This window comes from Dendropsophus ebraccatus, chromosome 4, assembly GCF_027789765.1.
Source record: "Dendropsophus ebraccatus isolate aDenEbr1 chromosome 4, aDenEbr1.pat, whole genome shotgun sequence".
NCBI lineage: Eukaryota > Metazoa > Chordata > Amphibia > Anura > Hylidae > Dendropsophus > Dendropsophus ebraccatus.
Window position 1 is genome coordinate 155,258,148 of NC_091457.1, and position 13,757 is coordinate 155,271,904.

The window sequence follows — 13,757 nt, forward strand, 5'->3', positions numbered from 1 at the left end:
TGCTTGCTGTTGTGTATTTCTGCACAAATGGCAGCTTGGAAACCCAGTGCATCAGAAACCCCTTCTCCCCCCACATAGTATCTTTAGTAGTGTACTGTACTAAGAGCCAGCACTAAGTCGTGACATAGCAGAGAGGAGCAGTGTTGTGATTGGCTAGAGAAGTCAGAGAAAGGAAGAAACTGCATGCAAACAGCTCAGCCCTGGCCCTTGCCAGGATAACAAATTGTCCATGTTCCTTTTCAATGCAATGTTAACCTGTCATATTTAAGCTCCTTCTATTCATCCCATGGAATAACTAATGCAGATAGAAGGAAACAGCCTAGTCAGTTACAAAGTGGACAAGGAAGCTGAAGGGATTGCTATATAAGCAATTACATAAAATATCAATTTCATCAAAGGACAACATAAACTATATCACAAAAATCTATTTCCGCGACATGTGATACTTACTTTCCATCTGCAACATTAAAAGTGCCAAAAGCGGGGTATTGCTCTGGTCTGGGCTTTCCATGCTGATCTTCATAAAGGAAGACAGGGGACCTGCCGACCTCGACTCCCAATTGCTGCACACCTTTTTGACTGTAAAAAGATAGGATGAATGTCTGCAGGTCCACCGCGGGCTTTACTGTCAGCATGATTGAGAAATCCTTTGGGAATACTCCCCCTAGAAAAGAAACACAAGATCAGCAAAGTTAAGAATACATTGTTTAGACCTATTGCGCTGTATTGGAAAAGCCGTAAAAGAATGACATTACATTAATTTTGATAGAGAAGACTCAATGAACCCCTTTACTAGAACTACTATTCTGAATGTAAGTTGACAGACATAGGGAATACTTTGCATTATTAGCATTGAGTATTATTATTATTATTATTATTATTATTATTATTATTATTATTCAGCCTTAATCCAAATAAAACACACTGATTCCTTTAAGATCAGAATAGTCAAGGAGATGAGCTGTATATAATAAAAATGGACACATCCATCCTAATCCTTGGTCAAATTTCAACAAAACCATATGGTTAGATTGTTGTAGACCCCATTGCAGTCCCTTTAGTCTTATAATACAGTCATTAAAATAAGAGGGTTCATAGTAGTAGGAGCTATGGTTGGATTGTTGTAGACCCCATTGCGGTTCCTTTTAGTCCAATACAGTCATTAAAAAAGAGGGTTCATAGTAGTAGGAGCTATGGTTGGATTGTTGTAGACCCCATTGCGGTTCCTTTTAGTCCAATACAGTCATTAAATAAGAGCGTTCATAGTATTAGGTGCTATGGTTGGATTGATGTAGACCCTATTGTGGTTCCTTTTAGTCCATGGATACAGTCATTAAATATGAAGGCTCTAAGTAATAGGTGCATGCCCTTTTGAGAAGAAAACAAGTGAGGAAATTTTCACATTATAAAATAATACTTTTACTAAAAAAAGATAAGACTTTGGCCCTTGTTCCCAATATGTTTTGCGTCTCTCTTGCTTGTGTGCATTTGGGGTATCTTTAAAAAGGTATTTTGATATCTACTGTAATCTACTTGTGACTATTGCTCAGTGGATTTGAGGAAACTGTCCAGGTTTGGCAACTTCTCTGAGCCTGATCGCTCAGCATTAGATTTCTGGTGTCTGGAAAGTTGGATGCTGCCCTAGGGAGTCCTAGAAAACATAGATACAGCCAATGACTGTATCCACATTTCCACATTTTACTGGTAGAAAAAACATTGAGAACTTAATGCTGTGCGTTCGCTTTCGGAGAAGTTGTAGAACCCAGATAGTTCCCTCAAGTCCAAATGTAGTCACTACTTGTGACTACATTGGGACAGTTTCATGACCATTAGAGATGAGCAAACCTTGCCAAGGTTCAGGTTCGTAGGAACCTGAACCATCAGCCTTTGACTTCTGCCGTCTTCCCGTTGCGTGGGAAAGGTGGAAACAGCCCGAGTCCCGCCTGGAAAACTGGGATACAGCCTATGACCTAGACTGTAGTCCTGTTTTCCTGGTGGGACTAGGGCTTCCTCACGTAACCGGAAGACAGCGGAATTCAAATGCTGATTCGGCCCGGTTCACTCATCTCTAAAAAGATGACCGAACATCGGAAAATCTTAGGTTCTATAGAACTCAAACCTTGTTGAACCTTCCGCATTTGACATTGAACAGCCCGGGTTCCGCCTGGAATTCCGGGATTCAGCCTAAGTAATAAGCTGTATTCCGGAATTCCAGGTGGCACCTGGGATGTCTCCTCCTTCCCCACGGAATCAAATGCGGAAGGTTTGACAAGGTTCATGTTCTATAGAACCTAAGATTTTCCGATGTTCAATCATCTCTAATCTCTAATGACCATATACAGTATGTTGTACGCATGGGCCACAAAATGGGACACCACATAGAATGAATACAGTCATGAAATACATCACATTTAGACTATGTCTGTTCTTCCACATGCTATGGTCTTGCTGTGCATTCACTATGGTACAGAGCACAATAGCACAATAGCACAATTTTGTACCTATCCCAACGTAGACCAGAGTAAAGACGAATGGAAAAGTTCTATACTTAGTAATATGTGAATGAACCTGACTATTGGTTATTGCAGGGTTGCTCCTTGATGTGGTTACCTCTATAATCTAACTGGATGAAGCTACATTATAGAATAGTTGGACAATGAGATCGCCCTGCCCTTTCTTTATGTTCTTCACCATCTCTTTCCGCCTACAGCAAATTTAACTGGGGTCTACTACATATTTTCCATTGTGCGCCTATGATTTGTGTCCATCATTCTTAAATGGACATATCTCAGGTGCCTTAATTAAAAAAAAAAAAAAAACTTGTCATAACAAGTTTCAAGATTCTTATAATAGTTTCCAATTCAGTAAACATAAAAAAAATATAAAATCCTATTATAAATAATAGGAATAAGATGGTAGATAGAGCTGATGTGTATCAGTTATGTTCATAACTTAGACAATTTATTAAGAATCTGTAGGGACACCTGTCAGTAAGTGTTGAGTTTCTCTTTGGCACCTCCACAGGGGAAATCAGGTACTACACAGGTAGACCATTGATATCTATGGATTGATTAAGTAATGCGGGATTGGACAGGTCCTCCAAAGGGAGAGACACTCTTTCTTATTACTCTCCCGAGTCCCAAGAGATGAGTATCCTAAACAGGTGGAATTGTCTTTAAAGGGAATCTGTCACTAGGTTTATGCTGCCTTAAATGAGGCTAGCATAAACTAGTGGCAGAAGTGCTGAACAGATCGGTGTATTACTTACATCATTCTGTTCGGCCGTTCTCCAAATATGCAGGAGAATGGGATTGATGTCACATTACTCCCTCCGCCATCCAGTTGACTGCCTATACACAGTATGGATAGATGTTGTGGGCAGAGTTTGCTGATGCTCATGAATATCCAGGACTACTCTCATGAATATCCAGGACTACTGAGCTCACAAACATAATGTACACCTTCTCTGTCACTAGTTTATGCTTACCTTAAATAGGGCAGCATAAACCTACTGACAGAGTCTCTTTAATTCAGAATTTTCTAATAGGGTGCATCAAAATTGCCTAAAGTAGCCAATGCCAAAGCAGCATATACTTTAGTATGTACATACATTTGTGATATAAAGACATTGGTATTTTAGTTCTTCCATACTACTGTACAGCTGCAAACCAATATACTGTTTAACGGCACCCACTCCAGGTCTTCCTGCCGCAGGGAGTAAGTCAGTGGAAAGCCTTTGTGGAATTCACACTCATTTTCAGGGTCTTACACGTCTTGGCTTGTAAGGAGATATATACGGAGAAGACACTTGTAAAGTCTTGTTTATTTATTAAAAATGTAAAAGAGATCACAGCCAGCAACACATTAGCGGCATGACTGGAGTAAGCCCTTCCTCATCACTGGATTCCAGCTGCAGAAGCCCCCAAGAAAACTGATGCATCTTGCTGGCAGATGTGCACTAGCATGCCCCAGTCTGATCTGGAGTCGGATAACTCATTGGCTTTTCAGGACTCGCATATCTTTGTCACTATTAATAAAAACTTTTAGCGCTGCATTTCTTTATTTCTTTTAATATCTGCTGTCAGTGAGAGATGGAAAAATCTGACGTGGAATGTGGAATATTAAATAATTTTTTTAAAAAAGTTTGGTAATTTTCTTGTTACGTTAATTTTCTTTTTGTGGTGCACCACCGATGTGGTGGACGACCGGTCACTTGCCAGATGGTGAATAGCTCAGCCAGGTGTTATGTTATAGTAACGCCAGTGCTGGTTGGGCACACAGGTATGGTGGCACACCTGCTTTTATTTGAGATAGGCTGGCTATTCCCCTTCCTCTGTGGTCGGTAACCTGCCGGGCTGTTTGGGGATTCCTTGGGCACTTATCACGGTGGTCTGGATTGGAGTTATGACCCACCCGGACTAGAGGTACCGCCACCCACAGAAAGGGGAGATGACCCAAGGAGGAGGCAATGGCTGTGTAGGTGCTTAGTGAAGAACTACTGAGTCCAGTGAAAATAAATAAACTCTTCTTTACTGCAGGGAGGCTTAATACGGTGGTATGCAGTAGGATCTTGACTTGATAATATAGCTCAATCTAGAGTGACAGCGACCTGTGCTAAGAGCTTAAGGAGAGATACAGTCGTGCTGACCGTGTTGAAAGCTGAGAGGTAGGAAAAGGTTTAGAAAAGTAGAGAGGAGGATGTCAAGAGAGTCTCAACCCAATGTAGTACTGTGCTCTGCTGGAACTTTAGAAGAAGAATAAGTAGAATAATTGAGAGAAGAGAGAATACTTGTGTCCGTGTTTCGACTCTTAGGTGGTCAATAGGTGGTCTTTGCACCACCTATTGCCCACCACTGTTGGGCGACCCGTCCTAGAGGAAGACACAAGCCCCAGACCTTGTTACCTAGATGAGCAGAGTGGTCAGAGTTCTCTGATGACACCGGCTCTGCGAGATAGAGTACGTAGGCTTCGAGCAACTTTGCTCAATACGGATCAGTTCCTCTTTCTTCAGGATACTGTCCTGCACTTTAAGGCTGGGTTCACACACAGTATATTTCAGGCAGTATTTGGTCCTCATGTCAGGTCCTCATAGCAACCAAAACCAGGAGTGGATTGAAAACACAGAAAGGATCTGTTCACACAATGTTGAAATTGAGTGGATGGCCGCCATATAACAGTAAATAACGGCCATTATTTCAATACCACAGCCGTTGTTTTAAAATAACAGCAAATATTTGCCATTAAATGGCGGCCATCCACTCAATTACAACATTGTGTGAACAGAGCCTTTCTGTGTTTTCAATCCACTCCTGGTTTTGGTTGCTATACAGCCTCACAAATACAGCCTCAAATATACATAGTGTGAACCCAGCCTTAGAATGGTTCTCGGCGTGGGTTGGGGTGATCCCTGACTTGTCCTCTCTAAAGCTATGTTCACACACCGTATCGGTGTGTGATCATCCCAGCAGTACCGTCCGGGATGATCTTTTCAGAGACCAGCCGCTCCGTGACCAGGCCGGGTCATGGAACGGCCGGTCTCTTACGCCATGTGAACATGACCTAAGTTTGCGTTCAGCACTGCATGGTGTATAGAAGTGCTGCTTTCAAGAAACAAGTGCTAAGGCGTCCGTTCTCTACAGAGACCAAGCAGAACTTACTCAAGGTGTGGCTACACTTCCTCTCCCCATGTGACTTCCTTCTACAGCGTCTGTAACGTGTGCTGTGAGTGAGAAGAGGGTGTAAGAGAAAGATAGAGATAGGTAGACAAAAGAAAGAGCTCTCATTGGTGCACAGGTCCTAAAAACAATAACCATTATGTTACATATAGCTGTGCAATACTTAGGTACACAATATACATACTAGCGACATCTAGTGTCAAAACTTAGGTACTACTTCATCACCACTTTTACTTTAAAGTACAGACTTTTGCGAGGGGTGTAGAGACAAGAAACACCCGTGGTGGGATACCACATTTTCATCTTCCCTAGAGAGCACAATGCAAATGAAAAATTACTGAAATACAACTCCCAGGTGCTGAATTGGCAGCCATACCTATTATGATGTCATATTATTAGGATATGATGTCACTTCCTAATAGATAGAGATTAGATACTCATGATGAGTGGTCACTCAATGCTTAGTGTACTGCCTGATGTTCACCTGAACAATGCCCGGTAGAGCAGGTGGCCGAGAAGGCCGTCAGGCAAGGAATATGCCAGAACTAAATGGGCCCTATGTGAGTGTTCTTATGATTTCCTTCTGCTGTCTTCTGTCCAAATAACCCTGGATGAGAAAGATTACTTTTTCCAGAAGTGAACTGCTTGAAGTCACACTCTGCACCTTTTATTAGCAAACTGCTTTTACAGAAAGTTTTCGACTCCATTAAGTGTACAGAGTAGCATGTGAACCCTCGCCAGCGGCGTCCTGCCAGCCACCACTTTCCTTCCTCTCCTGCATTGCATCTTCTGGTGGCAGGTCATGTGCATGTGTCAGTTCCCAGTACATATTAAGTGCCCCTGACCTCAGCCGAAGTCCTAAACTGAGGACAGAAATCGAGCTGTTTCTGGAAGAAAGCGGCCATGCTTTGGATAACCCCTTTAAATCTCATCCTTCCCTTTTCACGATAGTCTGTGGTCATAAACCACTTCAGTGCTGCAGTAATATGTGAACATGCTGCTCCGGATCTCCGTACAATATATTAGGGAAGTACTGAGAACATTACTGGTGCAAGCTGTAGCTCCAAGCATGGAACCGTATATTATAGCAACTCCTCAGGAAGGGGATTTGTGTCTCCTAATGAATAATAATGAAGGAAATTGGGGATGGGATTTCTGTTTTGATATGTCATCGTCACACCACAAGGGAAACCATATGCTGCTTCTTTTGTTCCTCGGTTTATTTTCTTAACAAACATTTGCCTGTACTAATATTTATATATGTCGTCTATGTTACAGAAGCAGGGCAGGAAGAGACTTCCAGAAGATCTCAAGAAGGTTCAGTATATATGTGATAGTTACATGATAGCCTTAGGGGCTTGATAATAACTGTAAACGAGCACCGATCTGCTAGATCGGCACTCTTTTACTGGGCCTGTTCGACGGCCCGATTATCGTTTAAAAAGGGCTGCATGGACATCGTTACCGATGTCCTTGCAGCCCTTGTTTAAACTTTATACATTACCTATCCAGGCTGCAGGGCTTCTCTTGCGGTCTTCTCCCTGGGAACCGCGTGCTCCAGCTTCAGAGCGGCCTGTCTGAGCTGACAAGCCGCTCAGCCAATCACTGCCTGTGACCGGTGCGGTCCCTGCCAGTGATTGGCTGAGCGGCCTGTCAGCTCAGACAGACCAGTCTGAAGCTGGAGTGCGCGGGACCCAGGGAGAAGAAGACCGCAAGAGGAGCCCTGCAGCATGGATAGGTAATGTAAATCATCAGCCACCGGCCACGCACCGCTATAACACGTAGCCCAACAATTATAGGTTCAAACCTATATCAACGATCAGCTGATGATCGTTGTCATCGGCTGATCGTCATATTTATTACACGGAGCGATAATCGGCTGAATCGGACCAATTCGGCTGATTATCCCTCCATGGAATAGGCCCCTTATAGATTAGAATCATATTAAAATGACTGGAATGTATATCATCTCTCTGTGTACTAACTTAAAGGGATTCTGTTGCCATTTTCACACTGCCCAATCTACAAGTCATCAGAGTAATCCTTGGAAGCTTCTTCACCAGCTTTGATTGATCTTTCCCTATTCATGTATAAGGAAAGATCTATCAATCCATGTCAACAGTGAAGGTGATGTCAGGTTCCCTTTACAGAGGTATTCCATTTAAACATAACTTTTGATATATTGCTGCCCATGGTGAGACTAACAATTCCTTCCATACTTGTTATTATCTATTCAGTCTCCTTCCCCCGGTTCTGAGCTGCTGCTTCCTGCTGAAGACACAAAAATCTGTGTGTGAGCTTTTATCTCCCCCTCCTCTCCTTCCCTTCTGAGACAGCTGATGTAAACAAGTCTCTGGCAGGCTTTATCTGCAACATTATAGCTTTTTTGTCATGCTGGGAGGGTTAATCATAGTGAGTTTATCAGCAACTTGACCTCAGATTAACCATTCCAGCATTAAAAAGTTGTAACATATAAACAATTTTGCATTCTGGACTACCCCTTTAAGCCTTGTTCATACTGTAAAGTTTGCAATCTTAATCTCAAAAGAACATGAAAACTGCAAAATGTGAACAAAGTCTAACCAAGAAGACAGTCTAGAGGAGTGTTCCCCAACCTGCGGCTCCTCAGCGGTTGCAAAACTAAAACTCCCATCATGCCCTGACAGCCATGATGGGAGTTGTAGTTTTGCAACCGCTGAGAATCCACAGGTTAGGGAACACCGGTCTAGTATTACCTATAGGATCATATATTACCTCTTCATTGGTTTTGCCTAATTTGAGACAGTAAATCTAATGCCGCCTGATCAATGCTAGAAAACAAATATTAGCTCGCACACAAGGACACCCATCGATTAAAGGCGTCTTTTATCGTTTTTATTTTCTCTCATTAAAAAGCTGTAAAATCCTATATTTGAAGGTCAACATTTTATGCAACGTTTATTAGCGTAGCCGCACGACCTTTAGCATTTTCTTAATTTTATAGCAGGTGAAGACGATTAACCGTTACTGATATGACGCCATGTTTAGCCTCAGTGTGTATTGCATTTATACTCTTTTTTTTTTTTTTTTTTTTTTTAAAATAAAAGTCCTTTTCCTCTGTGTTACCCTGTGAGTACAGCATAAGATTATTGGGGAAATAATAGTCTAGGAAATACATTGTTTGCTATTGAGGGGATTTATGGCGCTGTCTTATGTTGGGTTTACATACGAAGTGATAATTCGCCGATCGTTAAACAATTTTGAAGCAACGATTTGGTTTTTATAACGATCAGCGTTTAGACAAATAAATCGTTAGAAAAATCGTCCTAAAATTTGTAAGAAAAATCTTTATTGCGATCGTTTTTAAGATCGCTTAAGCCCATCTTTCACATAGGGTGAATCTTAGAAAGACTGTTTACACGACGCGATCTGTGAATTTTTAGCGAACAATGGACGACGATTTGAGAATGTTGAAAGATCAAAAAGAATGATTTCTCACTTGTCGCTTGATCGTTTGCTGTGCTTACACGGAACAATTATCGCTCAAATGTGATCGTTATTGCGAAAATTCAAACAAAAATCGTTCCGTCTAAAAGCAGCATTATGGTAAGGGTCTCTGTGTTGCCCATAGCAACCAATCACAGCTCAGCTTTCATTTCTTATATTGGTCTGGTAAAATGAAAGCTGAGCTGTGATTGGTTGATATGGGCAACACAGAGACCCTTACTATAAGACAGCGCCATAAATCTGTCTTTTTCTTTACTTTAACATATTAAAAACATTCGCCCAAATAGGGTCCAAAAAAGCAGGGGAGACTTATGGCTTATAGTAAGAATCTATGTGTTGCCCATAGCAACCAATTACAGATCAGCTTTCATTTTACCAGAGCAATATGAGAACTGAAAGCTGAGCTGTGATTGGTTGCTATGGGCAACACATAGACTCTTAATATGAGGCCTCGTTCACACACCGTATGGTTTAGTTAAACAACGGCCGTTGCTGCAGCTTTTCAACAACAGCCGTTACTAACTAACAATCACACTCCAATTAGCCATGACGGCTGATAGCAACAAAAGGGCCGCATGAATAGTCACATAGAGTGATCACTCATGTACAGACCAGATCGGCGCTCTAAAGGCTAGGTTAACAATAGTTAAAAACAACGGCCGTCGTTGCGCAAATAACATCCGTTATTTTTTAAATAACAGACATTATTCGCACAATGACGGCTGTTGTTATTAAAGACGGACACCATATTCTAAATAGCCTAACGGGCTGCATTCACACTGTCAAATTGTAGTCTCTACGTGTGGGAGGCCACAGGTTGCGGCTCATTGTTATGGGCAAATAACGTCTACGAATAACCTGAATGAGAGGTCAGAAGTAGCAAACAACAAGGCAAACACACGATATAAGCCTCCTCGATTCTTACCTGGAAATAATCGGCTCATTTGGGCACTAAGCTGGGCATGTTTCTGAACTCTGTACGCTGTGTCTGATCCTTTGGTTGCCTTCCTGTTTGCGCAAAACCCTGCTGTTCTCGACACACCTTCTGGTGTCCTGTGAAAATCGAATGCTCTGAGTACATCGACCGGTTCAGCTGAAAAAGCAAAAAGGAAGAGAGTTAATGGGTTTTATCATCAGACAACAAATAGTAGTTATTGCAATTGCTCATCAAGTAGTTTCTTAAAGGGCCAGACGGTCACTGGTCACCATTATTGGAAACAGAATAAGTAAAATAAAGAGTATACAGTATCAAAGAGAGATGTATATCGAAGGGTCTAATAAAACATTTGCATAAATGTTAACTAGAGTGGAGTGGACTTGCCGAAATGTTTGGATTTGACAACATTCTCCGAATCCGAATGTTCAGCATTTCCCTCTTGGCATCTGAAGAAGTTGGATGCCACCCTATGGCTGCCAGGAAAACATGAATACAGTCTATGGCCATGTTCCCACTACGTTAAAACCGATCGTTTTGTGACCCGGCCAGGTGTCAGAGAAGATCATCCTTACCGGTACTGCAATGATCTTCATTTCTGTTGAACTGGGATTCCGGAGCATCCGTGTGCTCCGGCATCCCAATTCACTGCTGCACACAATGGAGAGTGCGGCCGGAGCTGCACTCTCCATTGTGTGAGCTGACATGTCTGTGCTGCTGCTATACAATGAATAGCGGCCGCAGAAAACCGACATGTCTGTTTTCGTGCGGCCGAATGGAATCCCGGCCGAAGCGTATACTATGTATATATGCTCTGGCTGGGATTCCATTTATTCAAATACAATGTATGTTTTGTATAAATCTGCTCAATGTGAATATACTCTTGAGCTCTTGATCTCTCACCACCCTATGTTGTACTGTAGTATCCTAACAAACATTGCCAGAAACAGATGACTCCATACATTGTATAGTGCAGGGGTAGGGAACCTTCGGCCCTCCATCTGTTGCAAAACTACAATTTCCATCATAGGCTGAAGGTTCCCCATCCCTGGTGGAGTGGCTGTGCCCCTTTACCGCTGCGGAATCTGTTGGCACTATACAAATAAACATTATTATTTACTGCAGCTCAGCTCCCATTGAAGTGAATGATGACTGGTGCTACCACTACATAATGTATGGAGCCATCTGGTTTTGGCCCCATTCATTGAATATATGATGGAGTCAAACAACTGATTGGGGTGTTGAGATCCCACCGATCAGACATTGATGGCCTGTGCCGAGGATGAGCCCTCAATGTTTAAGTCACAGAAAAGCCCTTTAAGCAAAAAGGTGCAAAAGACAGATCCGAACCGGCCCTGATTCTCTACAAGGCAGGACCCAGTTCAGATTAGGGAATTATGTAAGACAATGTACAATGCTATTGCTCTATTAGCTGTATGATTACTAATTTGGTTGTTTTATTGTATAAGTCTAAAAACCCACAGGCAGAAGGGAGAAGCCCTGTCTATATATTTCCCCATTCCTTCTGAATCCACTTCTGGCTTTGGCTAAACTGCATAAAAAACTACTACGTGTGAATCCAGCCTAAGGCCAGACACGTGCACTATTTGATCCTGTTGTCTCAGCCGAAGCCAGAATTGGGTCTAACACAAGGAAAACATATAGGTTCATGTCACTTCCTTTCGGATCTATTATTGCCTGTGGCTGTGAAAACTACACACACACACACAAACACACACACACACACACACACTTAAACACACACACAAACACACACACACACACAGTGCTTGTGTCTGCAGATCATTCTGTCTGCGATCCATTTGTTTGGGCTGATATCTGCAGTTCTAATTTAATATGAAAATAAAGGGATTGTCCAGAATTGGAAAAAAAAATGTGGCTTCTTTCTCCAAAAAACAGCACCACACCTGTCATCAGATTGTTAGCGGTATTGCAGCTCAGTCCAAAAGAAGAACTGCAATACCGAACACAACCTGTGGAGGGATCGGGCACTGTTTTAGAAGAAAAACCTCATGGGCAACCCCTTTAAACTGCAAAGTGTCAGATCAGCCATACATAAAGTACTTCCTCTCAAGCTCTCCTGTCCCTGCCGCCAGCTGACGGTATAGACTATCCCTTTTACTTCCCCTGCAGAGGGAGACTTCACTTAACCCGTTCGGTCTCTCAGCCATACTGTCGTGTTCCTGTTCTTTCCCTGATACGGCTAAATCCATTGCATACTGTATCCTGGGGTGAACAGAAAATCCCTATGCAGAGACCTGTCAGTGGGGAAAGCGACTGAGCATGTGCGTCCACTACTTTAAGGTGGGTGTACCCATTATTATTCACTCTTAACACCAGGTGGTGCTATACTATATAAAAAAAATCTCATAACTTTTCATTGGATTGTTTTTATGAAAGTACATGAATAACATTGTTTTAATCTAAGACATAGACTATATTTAAAGGGGCACTCCGGAGAAATCTTTTTTCTTTCAAATCAGCAAGTGTCGGAAAGTTATATCGCTTTGTAATTTGCTTCTGTTTAAAAATCTCAAGTCTGCCTGTGCTTATCAGCTGCTGTATGTCCTGCAGGAAGTGGTGTATTCTTTCCAGTCTGACACAGTGCTCTCCTCTGCCCATGTCAGGAATTGTCCAGAGCAGGAGAGGTTTTCTATGGATATTTACTACTGCTCTGGGCAGTTCCTGACATGGACAGAGGTGGCAGCAAAGTGCAAAGAAAATACCCCTTCTAGCAGAACATACAGCAGCTGATAAGTACTGGAAGACTTGAGATTTTTTTTTCTGAATTGATTTGAAAGGAAAAACTTTCCCCCATTATACCCCTTTAATGGAAAATTACTTTAAGGGCAGATATAGGAGTGATTACATTGTGAAGATATCTCAGGGACGACGGCTACAGTCCGAGTGACAGAGCTGAGAGACAGCGTCCCGGTATATGAACACAATACATAGCATGTACGTGTGGCGGCTCAGTATATAGCTATCATAACTCTCAGCTCCGCCGTCATCCTTCAAGGATGATCTGACAGATAAATCCCTTCCTTGGCCTTCGATAAAATTCACAGGAGACTTATTTCATGTCCAGCGGGCACTTTGCTGCTCCTTAAAGGGGATTAGAAGGAGCTTTAAGGAAGGGAAACGGGATTAGCAGCTGTAAGTCAGCTTTACGAAAAAATATCAGGAGAAAGGTTTAGCCACATCAAAGTGATTGTCACATACATCGCTCTGTATACGGAGAACCGAGGCTCTGTCTACAACACATGGAAAGGTTCAAGGAGCGGTCCCTTTAAATCATAAAATTACCTGTACATACAGGTCCTTCAGGTATTCTCTTCTATTAAATTGTTAAAGAGGTCATACAGATGCCATGTTAATTCATATAATGACTTTAAAGGGTTACTCAGCTGAGAATACTTTTCTTTCAAATCATCTGGTTTCAGAAATTTATACAGATTTGTAATTTACTCCTATTTGAAAGTCTTAAGTATTCCAGTACTTATCAGCTGCTGTATGCACTGCAGGAAGTGACGTATTCTTTAAAGTCTGACACAGTGCTCTCTGCTGCCACCTCTGTCCATGCCAGGAACTGTCCAGAGCAGTAGCAAATCTCTATAATCTCTCTGGACAGTTCCTGACAT

General features: G+C 42.1%; 1 protein-coding gene across 6 annotated transcripts in view; it reads right to left on the reverse strand.

Annotated features, from left to right (window-relative positions):
- Positions 1 to 13,757, reverse strand: part of COL11A1 (collagen type XI alpha 1 chain) — a 177,148-nt gene that overhangs the window by 139,377 nt on the left and 24,014 nt on the right. For 5 of the 6 annotated variants that reach the window (XM_069967525.1, XM_069967526.1, XM_069967523.1 and 2 more), the window contains exons 2-3: positions 10,087 to 10,254; positions 451 to 664 (exon numbers count right to left, since the gene is read on the reverse strand). In XM_069967525.1, coding sequence (XP_069823626.1) covers positions 451 to 664; positions 10,087 to 10,254 — 382 coding nt within the window. Of the gene's footprint in view, positions 1 to 450; positions 665 to 9,153; positions 9,220 to 10,086; positions 10,255 to 13,757 lie in introns of those variants that run through there. The other variant, XM_069967527.1, reaches the window with a different exon arrangement.